Below are 17,590 nucleotides of genomic sequence, written 5' to 3'. Positions count from 1 at the left end.
GTACCAGACCCTCTGATACGGGCTGCTAGGTCCCTGTATGACCGGTGTCAGAGCTTGGTCCACATCAACAAGTCGGACTTGTTCCCTGTGAGAGTTGGACTCCGCCAAGGCTGCCCATTGTCACCGATGCTGTTCATATCCTTTATGGACAGGATTTCTAGGCACAACCAAGGTGCGGAGGGCATCCGTTTTGGTGGCCTGAGAATCAGGTCTCTGCTTTTTGCAGATGATGTGGTCCTGTTGGCGTCATCAGAACGTGATCTTCAGCTTTCGCTGGAGCGGTTCACAGCCGAGTGTGAAGCAGCTGGGATGAGAATCAGCTCCTCTAAATCTAAGACCATGGTCTCGATTCGGAAAAGGATAGAATGCCTCCTCCGGGTCAGGGATGAGGTCCTGCCCCAAGTGGAGGAGTTTTAGTATCTCGGGGTCTTGCTCACAAGTGAGGGAAAACTGGAACATGAGATCAATAGGCGGATTGGTGCTGCATCTGCAGGCGTTGTACCGGTCTGTCGTGAAGAGAGAGCTGAGTCAGAAGGCAAATCTCTCAATTTATCGGTCAATCTATGTTCCTACGCTCACCTATGGTCATGAGCTTTGGGTAGTGACTGAAAGAACGAGATACAAGAGGCCGAAATGAGTTTTCTCCGAAGAGTGGCTGGGCTCTCCCTTAGAGATAGGGTGAGAAGCTCAGTCATTCGGGAGGGGCTCGGAGTAGACCTGCTGCTCCTCCACATCGAGAGGAGCCAGTTGAGGTGGCTCGGGCATCTGGTCAGGATGCCTCCTGGATGCCTCCCTGGTGAGGTTTTCCGGGCACGTCCAACCGGAACGAGACCTAAAGGTAGACCCAGGACACGGTGGAGGGACTACGTCTCTCACCTGGCCAGGGAACGTCTTGGGATTCCCCCGGAGGAGCTGGCCCAAGTGGCTGGGGAGAGGGAAGTCTGGGCCTCTCGACTTAGGCTACTGCCCCCACGACCCGACTCCAGATAAGCAGATGAAAATGGATGGATGGATGGATGATTTTATGAATTTGTTTTATTTTCTTTTGATCAATGTGAAGCACTTTGTGATTCTATGTCTGTGACAAGTGCTATATAAATAAAATTTACTTACTAAACTTCAAACATCTGTACTAAATATAACAAGTACTTTAAGTTAGGTCAGTTGAACCTAACAACATATCTTGTAAACTTTATCTCAGACCTGTCATTTCTTGATATTTAGAGGGAGAGGAGAAGGAGCTCAAGAGTTTGATGCACAAAAGGTGTGTAAACGTTGAGGAAGAACCAGGACTTGAGTGAGTCAACTCACAGCTTTAGGCCTTTCCTGATGAGTAAGGTAACTGGGAGAAGGACCTGGTCCCAGATAAATCCCAGAAATGGATAAGCAGACTCTCGTTTTGACTTTTGTCTATGTCAAACCTAATGGCTGGACATCTGCTTGGCGTTCATGTGAACAATCCTATTCATCCAACATGGCAATAAATGGTTAAAATACCATGGGTGATACATTCAGTCCACTTTATTTATTACGTGTTTTGTACAGCCTGGCTCTGTAGTTCCCTCCCACTTCTCGCAGCAGCCAAACAGACCAATTCTTGACCAGTGACTCATAACAAAATGCTCCTGACATTAATGGTCTCTACATAACACCGACACCGGCAGTAAGGCGAGCTTCGGGCTGCTGAGGTACAGCTCGATCAGTTCTGAGATGGCACAAAATAACCGAAGTGGAGAGCTGATGAGGGAAATTAAACATGAAAAAAAAACAAAAAACATTCAGTTTAAATCAGCTTTTATCCCAAACAAGTACATCAAAGTGAAATTACATAAAGGTTCCAACACCATCACGTCCCCCCGTTTCTCCTTCTGAAAAATACCTCCAGCATCAGTCATCTGAATAACAGCAAAGCCAAGATGATTGGCACATTGTTAGAGGTGTTTGGTGTGTTTCAGTGTGTGTTCACACCGCCACTTCAAGAAACAACAGATGAAACCATGGCACAAGGTCCAGAGAGTTTGAGCAAAAACAAATTGAAAAAAAATTAATGTCTCTTTGGCAAAAAACGAGGAGAACACTTTGGGTTGTACATGAATAACACTGATAAATGTTGCATTAGGGGTGATTACCGCATTCAGGTGTCCACTGAGCTCATCTGAATGCATACAGTACCTAGGATTGTAGTACTGACCGCAAGATTTAAATCAGGCAATAAAAACTATCTCCCAGCTTCCTTGGTATGTCCCTTCACTTCAAGAAGGTACTAGTACACATCTAGAGCGGCCAATCTGTCCTTCATCTTTCTCCAAATGATCTCTGGACCCTTTAGTTTTTATTTCTGCTTTAGATCCCTCACCCAGCTGTGGCACTCACATCTACATCTGCTCGGATTTATTAATTCGATAAATACATGCCACTCTTCCCTCTAATCATTAGCAAAACACATGGTGTTAAAATCAATAGGCAGGGTAAATAAAGCAACGAGGCACAAAGATAATTGAAGAAATAAAGTGCTAAAATGTCAGATCAGCACTTGAAAAATGCTTAGAATTCTGACTGATTCAAAAAGATGATCTTCACAATGTCACTTCCTAGCACACCGAGTCCTCATCGGTAGAGAAACAAAGGTTATTAATTATCAGGGTCATTATTTGAAAACTTTGTGCTCAAGTAAGGTTTTGTCTGCTAAAGGCAGACGCTTCCAGTCGCTTCGTCCTTCAAATCTCCGTCAGGTTAACGAATGACGTGTAGGTATCTGAGGTCTGAGTACAAGAGGTTGACAAGCAGCGCAAGCAGTCGGGGGCCATCTCTGAGACAATGTCCGGGATAACGGATGAACTGGACGACTTTATTCAAAGGCTCCTCTAATTCCGCGTACTGCTTATTGCTGGACATCGTCTCCAACATCCCCAGCATCTGCATCCACCGAGAAAAAACAGAAATACAAGTTAATTTTGGAAAATTTTTGTACAGCATGATAAGTTTTAGTGCATACTTGTTGTGCTTTTACGGACAGCCGTAGGTCAGTGGTGGGTTGGAGTCTAAGCTCTGTCTCTGATGACACTTGGATGGACAGGAAGACGGCCAGACTGCGTACCACCACCCTGAACCTAGATGCAAATGCAATAATTAGCTAATTATTTTACTGTTTCACTTGATCTGGGTTCCAGGTGTATTTATTTGCTTATAAAGCGGATTACCTATTAGAAACAGGGGACCTCTTCCCGAGTCCTATGGCTCCCAGGAGCCCAGAGTTCAGTCTTTCCTCTCCGAGCTGAAGCAGCCTGCTTTGCAGTCTCATTAGACCCATGACGACTCCCGACACCTCAGTGTGTCCCGCCTGCGGCTGCAGCTGCTCCACGTACAGATTCAGTGCTTTGTGCCACCAGAGGAACAGTTTAGCTTCATCATCTGGACCACTGGACACAAACAAGAACCTCCAGGTTAGAGTTTGGTTATATGCCAGCAGGTTTCAGACACTGAATGCTGATGAATGCTGAACAAACCTTGGGAAGACCTGGGTGGTCCATGTGGTAATGAGAGCCAGAATCCTCCTCTCATTGACTGCGGTGTATTCAGTGTTGAGACGCTGCAGGATGAAGGCGTAGAGTGTCAGGAAGCTGCCTCCTGATTGGCTCTCGGAGAGGAAGTCATCCATTGTGAGTTCAGGCACCTGCAGCGACGCCAACACAGGACCCCAACCCACAGACTCCTCCTCAGCTGGTGCGATTGCAGACAAGAAAAATGTGTTAATCCTCACCATCAAATCTACACGAGGGGTTTTGTTTCAATTACTAAATCATGCTTCCTCACCATGGCTGAAGTGTGCTCTGATGCAAGCCTCCACAATGCGCGTCATGTGTCGCACTGATGCGAGGCAGCGGGAGCAGGCCGTGAGAAGGGGCAGAATCGGAAAGCCCCTCCCCTTCCTATCCAGCCAGGTGATAACGTGAGCAGCTAACGCCTCGCCTGTCGAGACCCCGACTCCATTCAGCAAAGCCAAGGCATCACTGAAGAGACCACAGAACGCCATGTGTCTCTGCTCCAAACCCACCTCTGTAACAGAAAACGGAGGAAAAGGTGGAAAAATTATTTATTAATAGTGATTATTAGGGTTAAAGTTGTTGGATTGTTGAAGATAATTTACGTGGAGGGTTGAACGTCACAACACTTTCCAAAAGTGTCTCCAGCTGAGCCTCCAGGCTGCTGAGGTTGACGCCACCTGTTTGTTCCAGCGTCACCAGTGACTGAACACACCAGCAAACGTAACCTCCAGCTTTCATTGTCTCCTCCTGATTAAAAACTGTAAGTTTAGTCACATTTTCAAAGCTTTTTGTGCACATTTTAGCAGTTTGGAGTAAAAAAAAAACATATTTTAGCTGCTATTTCAGCAGCGTTCTGAGAAAAAAAAAACCCTACATTTATAGTACTAATCAGCTTACACATTTAAATGATGCTACGCTACATTAAAAGCAGTATAGGAAGTGTTATATTGATATATTCTGGCTACATGATGCAGAGCTGGCAAAGAAAAATAAATGATTAAAGTCTAAATTTTGCGCCGATGGTCCAAACCTCCCACTTTCACACAAAACGTGTCAGCCGAGGGGCAGCAGAGACGCTGATATGAGAAACTCATGAATTATTATACACTTCAACGTGAAGTCTGTTCTCGATAAAACCGCTTTTGTGACATTCTTTCATTTTCAGCTACATTTTGAATTAAAAAAATCTATAAATAGCAAAAGAATTTCATTTGATTTAAGGGTTTATTCTTGTATAGCCCCAAATTCCCCTTCTTCCTTAATTTAACAAAGAAACGTACTCATTTTCTAAATTTACAGTTTCTTAAAATGAAAATTTTTAAATTGGAAAACAAAAAGGCATTTACCTGGTGAGGAGCCTCGCTGGGGTGTGGGTGGAGACCTGCAGCACTACGAAGCAGCTTCAGCAGAAGCTGAGAAGCAGAGTCTGTGTTGAGTAGCAGAGAGGGAGGGTAGTGGGTGCTGACATATCCCAGAATGCCCTGGTATGAGGAGAGGTCAAGTTGGTGCCAGGGCAGGGAGGTGGACTGGACCAGCAGACTGAGCAAAGGGGAGTCCTGGAGGGAGAACATGAATGAGGAGATGAGACGTCTGACAGAGATCAGCTCCGAGAGCGGTGTGAACTCACCTGTTTGCTCAGGAGTTCGTCCTCCTTCGCCAGAAACACGAGCATGTATAACAGATAGACCAGCATGGTGTGGGACTCCTCCTGCATGCCCGCATCTGATGGAGCTGGGTACATCGTAGAGCTGGCAGGTGTCTGCAGGTGGTCACTGAGAACACTGACCCAATTCACTTCACACATCAGCTCTCCCACAAACAGGAAGCAGCTCTTGGGACTTCCTCTCTCCACCTGCAGGAGCAAGAAAAGGCAAAATCAAAACCTAGACGGTGAAATCAGAGGACGTTGAGATGAAAGACCTACGATAAAGAAAATCTCACATTGAAAAACTGCTCCATGAGCCGAGTGTCAGGATGCAGGTGTCTCCAGGGCAGGCTGCGGAGGTGTGTGTGGTACAGGTAGAGCAGGTACTCAGGTGTGCGTGGGGAGGTGCAGCTCTCACAGTACTGCATCAAACACAACCACAGAGCGCCTCTCTGACTGGGCCGCAGACGATCTGAAACATGCATGTGAACACTCCGTGCACAAGATGTGGGAAGAAATCAAATACACACTGAGAGAGCCGGAATCTCACCTCTGAATTTGTGATGAAGCACGTCAACGAGCTGAACGTACAGACCGACCAGGTGACCTGCTGCATTCGCATCAGTCTCCAACCAGGGGTAGCACTTACTGTTACCGAGTCAAAAAGGAAGCGGATGCTGTCATTTACAGCTTTTATTAGCGTCATCGACAGCAGTGTGATAATCATGTGCATTTTAAGAATGTAGCATAATTTGCCTAAATGAACAGAAAGACAAACTAAAAGCAAATATAGAAGAATAATAAACACAAAATGTTGATCAAAAGACATTCTCGTGGTCTATTAGGATTAACATTTGTTCTGTTTAGAGTCTGTTCTGTCTGATCTCACGTCAATTGCTCTGAATAAAATTCACATTTTCTTAAGAGTTGTTATGAGGTACGTGAAACTCACCCGCCCTCACCAGTGTCCAGAGGAAAGATCCAGGGCTTAAATAACTTCACAACCTTACTGTGCAGGTCCTGCAGAGCTGTGAGAAGGAGCATTTCTCTTTCACAACAAAAAATAACAAAGATACATTCGAGGCTGCAAGAAATGTGGCAATCCACAACCACCTTTCATGATTTTGCTGCTTCCCATAATCTCTCTGGTGCAGCTGTTGACCTGAGCGCTGATGAGACAACCAATCAGATGCTCCCAGAAGGTAGCGACATCACTGATGTAAGGAACCCAAACAGAGAAGAGGCCGAAGCTGCGCAGGTCAGACTTACTGAGACGACTCCGTAGGAAGTAGTCACTTAGCCACTCGACTGTCTCCTCAACCTGGTGGCAAACAAACCCTTAACATAGAGAACACGCTTTAACATGAGAGAGAAATCTAAAACCAACGCTACCTGCCGAGGAGAGAGGCTGATGGGGGATCTGTAGGGAGAGGCAGTGGGTCCAGCACCAGCGGCGCCGATGGATGGTTCAGCTTTGCTATTCGTGCTGCGAGTTGGAGGCAAGCAGCCGAGCACTCGCAGTGTCACCTTCCAGCACTCTGGACTCAGCAACTGGTTTGATGAACCTGTGAAGATTAAAATATAATTTTATTATAAAATGTGCACATCAAACAACCAAAACAGAAAAGTAGTGACATTTATCTGGTTAGTTTCCATTTTTAACCACAAACGAACAAAATCAGCTTTGTTTCATTGGCAGAATTTGACTTTGGTACGAGAGGACAGATTTAAAAGATTTACTGACGTTCGATAAACATTTGCTGTTTTCACTGAGTGAACAAACGTACTGGTCATGAGCAGACGCAGGCAGTCGCTGTAATGGTCTGGGAAATGGTGGCGAATGAGTAAAGTCCAGTGTTTGGTGAAAAGGTGAAAAGGAATGAGAAGTTCAGGTTCGGGGTCCCGTCCGCAGACGCAGAGAGCACCGTGGACCAACTCCAGCAGACGAGTTCTCTCCGAAAACACAGGATGAGCCTCACTCAGCCACTGGGACAAGTCAAACTAAGGGAGAAGACACGTGAACCGAAGTGATGCAGCTGAACGGCAAGTTTCATCTTATTTCTTTACTCTAATTTGCCTTTGGACTAACCTTAGTGAGCAGCATGAAAATGACATCAGCAGTGTCAAGGTGAAGAGACGTCACCACGTCTTGATAGAGGAAGACAAACTGATCAGACGCTGCGTTAGGAGTGAAGAAGGGGGAGATGAGAGGACAAAGAAGCCTCTGCTCTAGGATGGTCTTTAGGACGTGACTGCACTCCCCTGCATTACCCTGCATGAAAACCTGCACACACAAATTACAGCAACGCAATTAAAAATGGACACTGGTGGCGCAGCAAGAACTGAGAATCCTTCATGTCTTTTTTTTTTTTGGTTTTCTGGTTTTCACCCACAGACCAAAAACATACATGCTAGGTTGAACTGTTTCAGTTTCTATCCTGCAGGAAGAAGATTCTGCATGATGTCGTTCAAATGTCACAGAAAGACCTAAATGTAAAATAAAGACCTTTTTTCCCACATGCACAAATAAGATGCATAAACATACAACATCCCGGATGTAAACGCAAAACATTTTCACAATTGACAGAATTATTATTCATGTTTTCAATTATCATGTTTTATGCTTTTATTACAATTAAAGATTGTTTCATTTGTCATGTTTTAGGCTCAATGATTTCACCATTTGAATGCTTAAAACAGTTGCTGTATTGTAAAGTGTTATTGTAAGGGTGTTAAAATCTGACCTAATGTGACCCAAGGATGACCTGAGGAGATCTGCTGTTCTGTCAATTGCTGACTCGTGCAAACTGTTTGCTACTCATCGTGTGATTAGACACTGAAAGTTCTTTGTGTAATAATGAATGCTCTTTGTGTGAAACTTGTAACAATTAAAAACTGAGAGCTGTGTTTTCTCCCTCCCTTCAGAATCAGCTCTCAGGCATGTAACTAGGAAGCTCCCAAATTTGTAATAAATAGAGATGCTCGGATTTCAAAGGCCAGAATGGTTTGGAGGAACTGCCAACTCAGTGGAGACTGGGTTGGTGTGGCCTTATTCCATTCTCCTCGAGCTTAAACAGAATTCTGACTTTTGTGTCTCTTTCCTTGTGTTGTGTTGTTATATGGTGTCTTAGGTGCTTAAACCTGACAACAATAAATTACTTTTCTTTAGAATTAAGCTGCGCAAAAGCAATTTGGTTCAGCTAAACCATCTTTAAATAAAATACTGATGATTTTAGGGTTGTGGCAGAGGGAGGAGTGGGTTTCGCATTAGTCTGTGTGTTATGTCTGTGTGGGGAGAGTGTGCACACCTGGCCCAGTATCTCCACACACGATGACAGATACTGCCGTGTTGGTGGGTGTCGCAGCGTGTCCTCACACACAAATGAAACCACCTGGTAGAAAGCAGACACTCCAACTTGCTGCACAGCTGGAGATTTCTGAGCTTTGTAAATGTTCACAAGAGCCCTGAGCACAAAAAAAGTGCACACACACACACACACACACACACACACACACACACACACACACACGTCAGGAAACTGTTGATCTTTTAAATGCTCTACAACAGGTTATGTTGATTCTATGTACATTTATTCTGTATTTGAGATGAAGGGTGTGTTTGTACTGACGTTATAAAGTTCTCGGTGTGAACGGCAGCTTTGGCCAGGCTTTGAGGGGGAGGAGCCATAGAATCAGTCTGAAGCTTCTTGATGTCTCTACGCAGCGATGTGATCTGGTTATAAACTGCCTCTTGTCTCTGGACACGCTCACACTACATAGCAACACACAAAAACACCCCGGTTACCAAACTAAAAAAAAAACAAAAAAAAAAAAAACAATGACATAGTTTGGTGAATCTGAACGCACCGTGACGGTGATGCTGGCCGGTCCCTGACATGGCTGTCCTCCCTTCCCTTTACACTCCAGAGCCATGTTGACTTGCTCTGGTTGGTTCTTAAAAAGCAAAGGAAAGCTCTCCAGGAGCTCCTGTTCCATCGCCACCTGCTGGGCTTCGCGTGCAACTGCAACCCTAACACAAAGAATGGGTATTTTTTTTAGCATCATCTGCTTCTGAGAATGCGAGTAAAAAAAGTTTTAGATCTCCACACATACCTGGCCTGATCTTGTAAGATGCTGAGGTCCTGCTGTAAGAGTTTAGCAGCAGCTTTAAAGTCTGTGAGACAGGCAGCGGGAACGTCGGCCACTGGAGCCGTCTGTTCCTGGAGCTCAGGAGCAGGAAGGGGAGCCAGGTGCTTCTGCAGGTTGGACAGTATGCGCTCTTTGGCTGATTATAAAGACAAACAGAGATAAATTTGAGCTAATCTCTCCTAGGAATAATGCTTTGATATAGCCAAATAATAAATATTGAGCTAAGCATTGAATGTGTGTATAAATATATATAAATGAAATAATGAGGATGTGCAATCAGTAATCATTTAAAATGACAATTACCGGTAGACAACATGCAACTCTTATACTTAGCTTACCAGGAAACATCAATAAATGAAACTTCTCCATCTACAGCAAAGAGGTCAAAAGGCTCCCCCCAACACACACACACGCACACTGTCACTACATTAACTTTGAATAAAAGTTAATCTTCTACACTCTGCACCATTATTGAGGCTGGTGTAGTCCGTAAACCCTGGACTCGGAGGCTGCAGGAACGTCGGCTCACTCTGCACCTTCTGCCACAGAGACAAAACCTCCTTCTCATCATACTGCAGACGCTCCTGGTCTATGTACTCCAACCAGAGTTCCTGCAACAAACAGCAATATTTTATCACTGATCACAGACTTTAAATACTGTTAAAACTCATATATTTATTTTTAATCCACACAGAACACAAATAATCTCTGACCTGCTGCCGCTGCATGACCTGAGCCAGTTTGTGAGCTTCGTACTCAGGTGGGAGGGAGGGAAGGTACACCTCCTGTTTCTGCAAACTCTCATCATCCATCCACAAAGCAAATACACCAAACAACCTTTGGACAAACATCAATAAACGAACACTGTCTTTGAAACGACAAGAGGAAATGTTCTTTTTGGACACGCTCAGCATCAGTGACCTACCGGACCATTTCTGAGTGGAGCTGAGGGGAGGTGAGGTAAGACGGCTGGGCGTTGCCGGAGGTGGGCTCACTCTGGATGTCTGCTGATGGCGTGTTTAGTGGGGGCACCCTGAGGGCCTGGCTGGCAGCGTAGTGAAAGTCTGACACCGCTTGTATCCTCAGCCTCAGATTTTTAAGTAAAGCAGCCTGAGAAGAAACTTGGAAGAACCTTCGTCCGATGCACCCCCCTGCAGCCAGCCTGCGGGGGGGGCATAAACAGATAGGGGTTTATTCTCTCTCTAGTTTCTTTGACAAGAGGGATTGTGGACATAAGAGCCTGCTTCTTACCCATACTCAGGTCCAGGCTGTCTGAGGTAGAGCTGCAGGAACTTCTGCCAGATGAGAGGAAGGAGGGGGTGATCGGGTGGGGTGGCTAGAGCCTGACACGCCCAGCGATAAACCTGCAGCCGCTGTAGAGATGGAGCTACGGGCAGTTTCAGCCTTTGCTGTGCTCTCTGGATCACATTCAAACAAACTGTTAGTCACCAAAACACCAAACAATCTCTTTAAACGAGAACCAGAGCAGCTGGAGACATGTTTACCTTTAAGGCTTGATCTGGGGAGATATTGGATTCTGACAGCAGCTCATGTTCAACACATCGTCTCAGCTGAGACTCTTCCTCAAACATCCCCTCCATGTTCAGCACCAGCCAGGCAAACCAGACCTACAGTGGACAGGAAGGCTGTCAGGACTGGACATTCCTATTAATATGATCCACAGCATCTCTTCAGATGTCGTTACTTCAGGAGAACTTACTTCTCCACTCAGAGATTGGCCCTCGATGAAGGATGGTGTGGCATTTCCAGAGACCCAGCCAACCAGAGAGGATAGAAAACCCCGATCACCATGGTAACCCAGGGCACTCTGTATCAAGTAAGAACACAGAATCCATTCAAGGCTCACATTTATGCTAAAGGCTGTTTTTACAGATAAAAATTCAAGATCCGAGTCTGTTAGACCCACAGGAGGATGTGAATTATGCAAATGAAACATTCTAAATACCTTATGCTGCTGGTAGAGGAGTTTGTGCACACATTCCTCCTGGCGGTGAGTGAAGGCAGCACGGCAAATCTGATCCAAGAGGAACAGGACGGTTTTGTCTCGATACCAAAGAGCCTGCTGAGTCAGGATTCCCACCCAGAACTCCAGCACCGCAGCAGCTCCGACACGACCGGGCCGAGAGCTTTCCACAACGTGACTCTGACAGATTAAATTACAACATTAGTGTCTCAATATATTACATTTATCTAAAAATATAACTTAATCTTGTTTTTTCCCAGAAAATTTAACAAATTTCCAAATTTTTATTTATAATTTAAATTATTTTCTGTAAGTTTAAGCAGTAAAGTGAGTCTGATTCGTGGCGATAAACCTGAATGACACTGTTCAGGAGGCGGACGTTGTCTCCGTAAGAGGTTCCGGTCAGAAGCGGCGCTACTCTGTGCGTGACGTGCTGCGTCACGCCTTGAGGACAAACGCTGTCGTACTGCAAAAACAGCTGGATACAAGTCACAAACCTGTATCAACAAAAGGCAGGAGGCGATACATGTAGTGAGTTAGTTAGGGAGGCACTGTGAACCTGGCTTCTGAATGCAGCTGCCATCTTACTGAGCGTTGTTGAGCAGGTAAAAGCTCAAAGGGTAGGTGGGCGGCAGGATGTTATCCAACAGATGCACAGCGGCTCTCAGGTAGCGAGACTGAATCAGACCTTTTAACAGCTCAACTCCATCAGCACAAAAGTTTTCCAGTCTGAAAAGAGCAATTTAATATGATTTAAATTCTAAATTTCACTCAGTGTTTTGCTTTATATGAGTGAAAACAAACCTATGTCCCACTGAAGTCATGGCAAGTGACAGGTAGAACCCAATAGGGAGGCCTGCTTTTACAGCCCTGAGAACAGAGTGCATGCTGGGAGCATGTGTACGCTCTGGAGGTGGGTTAGGCGCCAAAGCAGGAACCACCCAGGCTCCATTAGGGCTCTGGGCGTTACCGTGGAGCTTCAGCCTCAGCAATAGCTGCCACGCCCACTGACTAAAAGATGCTTCAGGAGAAACACGGAGGACGCTGGCGAGGTAAGACACCTAAAAGGACAAGACGGGATGGATGAGAAACCAGAAACTGAATCAAGTATTGAAGAAGTCTGTGGGAAAGGTGAGAAAGAGTCACCTGTTTGATTCCCTCTGATATCAGGCCACTGTATGGTTTATCTGTGAGGTACGTCTGATAGGCTTCAGCCACCAGCAAAGCCACCTCATTGTGGAGGACAGAAGACAGGGCCAAAGAGCTGTCCTGCAAAACAATTAAGTTAAACATTCCCTGAAACATCTAAGTTCATAAAATGCTCTGAAATAGTCAGATATAAATACCTGGTTGTAACCCCAGTTGAGACCCTCCAGGATAACGCAAGCTAACTGGTTCTCCACCGCAGACAGCGGATTCTGGAGCAACCAGGCTCCGATCACGGATATTTCCTCTGGCCGCGGCTGCCACAGGCTCAGAGGCAGCTCCTTACACAAGTACAGAGCCATCTAAAGCCACACAACACAATAAATCATGAGTTTGACTTGGGCCATCATACAGTAGATGCAGATATGAAACAGTGGTACCAACCAATCCCACAGTCTGTATGGTTTCTCGTAATTTCTCTAGTAGCACAGAGATTATATAGGGATGGGCTGTTGCTATGGCAGCCAGCAACTCCCTCCCCACCTTGGAGTAAGTTTCTCTTGTTGCCAAACTGACATAAGACACCTGAGGAATCACAAGAAATGAGGAATTAAAGAATATTTGCAGGGAATAGATCATCTTTAAGTAAAAGACAATGAAACCATAATTTATTTTCAAAGTATTTTATTTCAATATTTTCTTTGTTCCTGAACTGAAATGGTAAAATAATCCAGAAAGAATCAACTTGTAAAGGTCACCGTACCTGATAAATCAGCTGAGTGATGGTTGTGATGAACGAGGGGTCAGAGCGCTGGGTTGGTGTTACCATGTGAGCTAGCGCGGTGAGGAGGGAGATGCCATCAGAGCTGTTCACCTCACACAGCCACTGCTCAAATCTCTGCTGGTGATTTGGATCTGTTCACAGGAAAAAATAAATAAATAAAAAAGCCATGATGATAACTTCAGACAAATGCCATCAGTCTTTTTTTAGAGATCCCAACGCAGCGGAGGGGATGAATAAGTTAGTAATAGAGTTTGACAAAAAAGAAAATAAACAGTGGCTGCATCTAAGAGGAAATACAAAGCATGTGCTTGTTAGAGACATCGGGCATTTGAAGGATATATTTAGCACTTGTTAAGTGTGTATAATGATACCTCTGAGAGCTTGAATGCAGGATTGTGTGTCAGCAGCAGCACTGAGTGGTTTTAGTCCTGCTGTTTCTGCACACTGCATCACATAAAGGACTTTCCACAGCATGGAGCTGGACAGAGTCCCATACGGCATCTCCGACATAAACAACCAGATGCCCAGCCTGTGAGGGCGGAACACAAAACATACATACGTAAAAGCCTGTAAATCAATGTCATTTCTGCAGAGATGATTGCACAGGTCCAATCTCTCTCACCTTTTGTTTCTGAGCACATGCAAAACAGCTCGGAGGAAGAGGTGATCATATTCCAGCTGCAGTTTTTCCAAAGACATAGAGTGCACATGAGATCCAGCAGCATCGGTCACACTCACATACTGAGCCCAGTGATCACTAACATAGCACACAGTCATTCTGAGGGACGAGGGGAAACATCAGCGTTTCAGTTGAGGTATTTTCTAACCATAATGGATTTCACACCAGCTCTGTACTGACCGTATGATGCGTCCTATTCGTTTGACTAGCTGCCTGTAACGTGCTCTGTTGTATGTTTGCAGGCCAAGAGCCAGAATTTCTATGAGCGAGGAAGCAAAAGCAAAGACCCGCATCATCTTCTGACTGGAGCAGGCTCGGGGCTCGTACACACCTGGAAACAGAGCGTCTTGTCACCTCAGTGAATTCACGGTCCAAACACGTGACAAAAACAAGAGGGATGAAATTTCTTACCCTGCTTGCTCATTCCTAGCATGTGCGAGTAGAGCTGCTGGAAGGGGAACTGGTTCAGCAGGGAGATCAGATCGTCTTCACAGAGCAGCAACCAGCTGGTCTCCGGGTCCTCATCCTGAAAGGAAAAAGACAAAGCAGGGAAAAGTTTAAAAAATAATTAATAAGCGTCTCTATTCAGAACATCAACTCTTGGACACAAAACCTTTTATTTAACAAGACATATTTTGATTAAACTCATGTCCCCATTTACTCCCCCATTTAAAACAGTCAGAGCGTGCCCCCAGTACCTCCTCTCCACCTTCATCAACAAGGGTCCAGTTTCCAGACTCAGGTCCTGAAGATGCAGATGTCTGGCTCTCACATGGTTTCATATGACTGAGAAACTCCGCACGGTGCCTGAGTCAGACCAGAGCAACCACAGGCTAGATGAGAAAACCTTCACAGTCCGCAGATAAGAGCTGTAGGGACTCCTACCTGGCAGGTGACATTAAGATGGCTAGGGCTTGCATGAAATGCTGCACACCAGAGCTATTTGTCTGAACTTGAATCTGATAAAAAAAAATTTTTTTTGAATACACTGTTTATATAATACATAACAAAGCCCAAAATATAAACTGTGTCCTCGTTTTACCTGAAGAAATGGTGCAGCCCACTTTCCCACTCCAGCAGGGCAAATTAAAAGATGATTCAGCAGGTAAAGGTGCTCCTCTGATCCTCCAACACGCAACAGGATGACAACCTTGCAAAGAGAAGACCAGAAACTCATGAAGACTCTACTTCACAAATAAAGTCAACCAGAGGAAGGTTATAAGTTTGTAGGTTTACCAGTCTCTCCAGCCACTGATGGATGTCCGTCTGGAACTGGGTGTCATCGAGGACTCTACGGGTGAAACTAAACAGAACACTGATGGCTTCTTTTAGAGGTTGGAGAGAACAAGGCTGCGTCCGATTGCCAGAGAAATCTGTAAACAACGACGACAAACTAAGACAACAACTGCTGTGATTCCACTTTACAGTAGCAGAACGATCCACTCTGCTACTGCCCTCACCTTTAAGTAGGTGATACAAGTATGATTCCACCTGCAGGCGTGACAGCAGAGCAGTGTAGGCATGCAGCACCACTTTCTGATGGAGCAGCTCACTGCAAGTCTCAAACAGAACCCGCAGCTCAGCCAGAACAGTCTGACTGAACTCTGCCTGCTGGAAACGATGGTATCCACAAACCTTAGACTGGTCCGCACACACACCCTGTGGAAATATAATGAATAAAACTGTTACAACAGAGCCCCAATAAAACATTATGCCATTTATATCCTTGGTTATTGAGAAAATAAAGATCCAAACACACCTGAAGTGTGAGCTGTTCATCTCTAAAGCTCCACAGGCGATTCTGTGTACTTTTGCAGTCAGACAACTGTGTGTGCAGCTGTGTGTGTGACTGGTTCAGCTGTCTGCGGCAGCGCCAGTAGTTCTGCAGCAACTCTGTCAATTCGTGGTTCTCCTGATGGGCCAGAGCGCAGAACTGGGCCGCACAAAGTTCAACGCCTTCCAGCCAAGCTCGCAACCCTCCGCCTGGCTCCCAAACACTCAGCTGCTCCAATGAGAATGCCTGCGTGGTGAAAAAATTATAAATCATAAATCAGTAATAATAAATCATCAATTACAGGCAACTTTGTGGCAGGTCATGCAAAAGTCTCGTGTGCATTACCTGGATCTCTGGTGCTGTTTTGGGTAACTCTGGGTACAGTTTGCTGCCTGACAGTTCAGCTACGGATTTCAACGGCTGCAAACTCAGAGGAGAAGATTCCTGTTCAGGAAGCGCCAACACTGCAGGTTCCCTCCCACAATTTTTCTCAGCTTCCTCACAAAGCTGCATCACCGAAACCTCCTCCAGTGTAGGAAGAGATGGGTACAAAGCAGGGACACTTGGATTGTCAAACGGAGCTGTAGCAAAAGGCTGATTCCACAGCTGTAAGTCTTTTTCTAACTCAGTTGTTTGTTGAGCAACTTTAAGGTCAGTCCCTTGAAATTCTGCCCCTCCGTCCTTTTCTTCCACCTTGTCTGATGTTGACTGATGTACCGTAACTTGTGGTTCCAGTTTTGACAAAATCAAACATGACTGTAGAGATTGATTCAACTCTGTTGTGGATAAAGTCTGAGCCAAGGAGGTCTGCAGTGTCTCAGTGGGACGTTCTGATGGCTGCGCTGCTGTCTCTGAGCTTTGGACCGGATTCTCATGCTCCTCCTGGCTCTCCAGAGGAGGACATGGAGGCAAGCTGAGGGGGATCTCGGTGAATTCAGAGCTGGAGGCCTCTGTGTTTATATTATTTTCATCCGCCTGCTTCTGCTTCCTGGCCAGCTGAGAACACAAACAAAGAAATAAACTTTATTTTACTAACAACTCATGTAAATAATCACTTAATCTTCTGACACTGTAATTTAAATTATATACTGATGATAGTTTTCTTTGGAAATTAGTTGTCTTTAAATTAATGTTAGTTTATAAAAGCAAAGTCTTAATAACACATGTAAAATATTTAAAATGTTTGAATAACTATCAATAAGAACAGTTTTAAATGATTACTAGAGTTCATTATTTGAAAGCAAATTATAAAGAAACAATTTACACTCATTGTAATAACTAGCCTTGTTGAAACTGGTCCCATATTGGTTTGTTTGCAGAAGAGAGGTGATAAATAAAAATATACAGAAAGACAGAGCAGTTATTGGTGCAATCACCTGAGGTTTTCCGCTGCTTTTTGTTTTGGTCTTCTTTGGTCTCACAGCCTCCATTTTAAGCGCACGCCAGCTCAGATCACAGTCACACACAGCCGACAGAAGAGTCTCTTGGTGGAAACGATCAACTGAAAACTACAGCTCGGCTGAAACCGACAAGTCATCTTATGTTTTCTTTATAAACAGCAAACCGCAGCTGGAACAGCTTTAGGTCCTTTTTGTGTTGTCTAAGAAAGGACAGTCCCTAAACGTAAACAGCACACTAAATGTTAGATTTTCGGTTAAAAGGGCTCGCATACCTAGGCCGTGAAGACCGCTATCTGCATTTCGCTTAAATTAGACAAATTATGTCGAGTTTGTTTTTTAGAAAACGAAACCTGCGGATGAAAATCATCTAAACTAAGCTAGGCTAGCTTTCTGTTCGCACATATAACGCTTGGTTTCAACTAACAAACGTTTTCCAAGCTGCTATTCACATGATTAAAATAAAATTTCAACGCGTCGAAGCTTA

At 44.9% G+C, this 17,590-nt stretch overlaps 1 protein-coding gene across 2 annotated transcripts; it reads right to left on the bottom strand.

The window, feature by feature from the left end:
• Positions 1-2,066: 2,066 nt before the first annotated feature.
• Positions 2,067-17,367, bottom strand: epg5 (ectopic P-granules autophagy protein 5 homolog (C. elegans)). 2 transcript variants are annotated; one of them, XM_015972553.3, is made up of 45 exons: positions 17,083-17,367; positions 16,052-16,702; positions 15,692-15,952; positions 15,393-15,591; positions 15,169-15,305; positions 14,975-15,082; positions 14,818-14,891; positions 14,631-14,739; positions 14,344-14,458; positions 14,113-14,263; positions 13,876-14,031; positions 13,625-13,782; positions 13,233-13,384; positions 12,914-13,054; positions 12,670-12,831; positions 12,470-12,592; positions 12,128-12,384; positions 11,912-12,052; positions 11,676-11,820; positions 11,306-11,503; positions 11,060-11,167; positions 10,845-10,967; positions 10,591-10,757; positions 10,265-10,501; positions 10,053-10,176; positions 9,806-9,950; positions 9,304-9,475; positions 9,058-9,220; positions 8,820-8,962; positions 8,499-8,655; positions 7,280-7,474; positions 6,978-7,191; positions 6,583-6,755; positions 6,304-6,511; positions 6,143-6,218; positions 5,741-5,838; positions 5,487-5,662; positions 5,173-5,397; positions 4,892-5,101; positions 4,148-4,292; positions 3,814-4,056; positions 3,507-3,720; positions 3,201-3,419; positions 2,996-3,110; positions 2,067-2,916 (listed from the first exon to the last, which is right to left on the bottom strand). In XM_015972553.3, the coding sequence occupies exons 1-45, from the start codon at positions 17,134-17,136 to the stop codon at positions 2,734-2,736; spliced, it is 7,725 nt and encodes a 2,574-aa protein (XP_015828039.3). In that variant the 5' UTR covers positions 17,137-17,367; the 3' UTR covers positions 2,067-2,733. The 2 variants fall into 2 exon arrangements, with proteins under 2 accessions (XP_015828039.3, XP_054587435.2); XM_054731460.2 differs by having other exon boundaries at positions 15,169-15,591.
• Between the last annotated feature and the right edge of the window lie 223 nt (positions 17,368-17,590).

This window comes from Nothobranchius furzeri, chromosome 17, assembly GCF_043380555.1.
Source record: "Nothobranchius furzeri strain GRZ-AD chromosome 17, NfurGRZ-RIMD1, whole genome shotgun sequence".
Taxonomy (NCBI): domain Eukaryota; kingdom Metazoa; phylum Chordata; class Actinopteri; order Cyprinodontiformes; family Nothobranchiidae; genus Nothobranchius; species Nothobranchius furzeri.
The sequence above is the reverse complement of the archived record's forward strand: the minus strand, read 5'-3'. Positions and strand labels throughout refer to the sequence as shown.

What these genes read in the sequence shown, in the direction of transcription:
- epg5 (XM_054731460.2), bottom strand. Translation starts at nt 17,136, where the DNA reads ATGGAGGCTGTGAGACCAAAGAAGACCAAAACAAAAAGCAGCGGAAAA. An exon ending in CTGCATTCAAGCTCTCAGAG is followed by an intron (nt 13,385 to 13,624) that starts GTATCATTATAC and finishes TCCTGTGAACAG; the next exon opens with ATCCAAATCACCAGCAGAGA. An exon ending in CTGGACACTGGTGAGGGCGG is followed by an intron (nt 5,839 to 6,142) that starts GTGAGTTTCACG and finishes ACTCGGTAACAG; the next exon opens with TAAGTGCTACCCCTGGTTGG.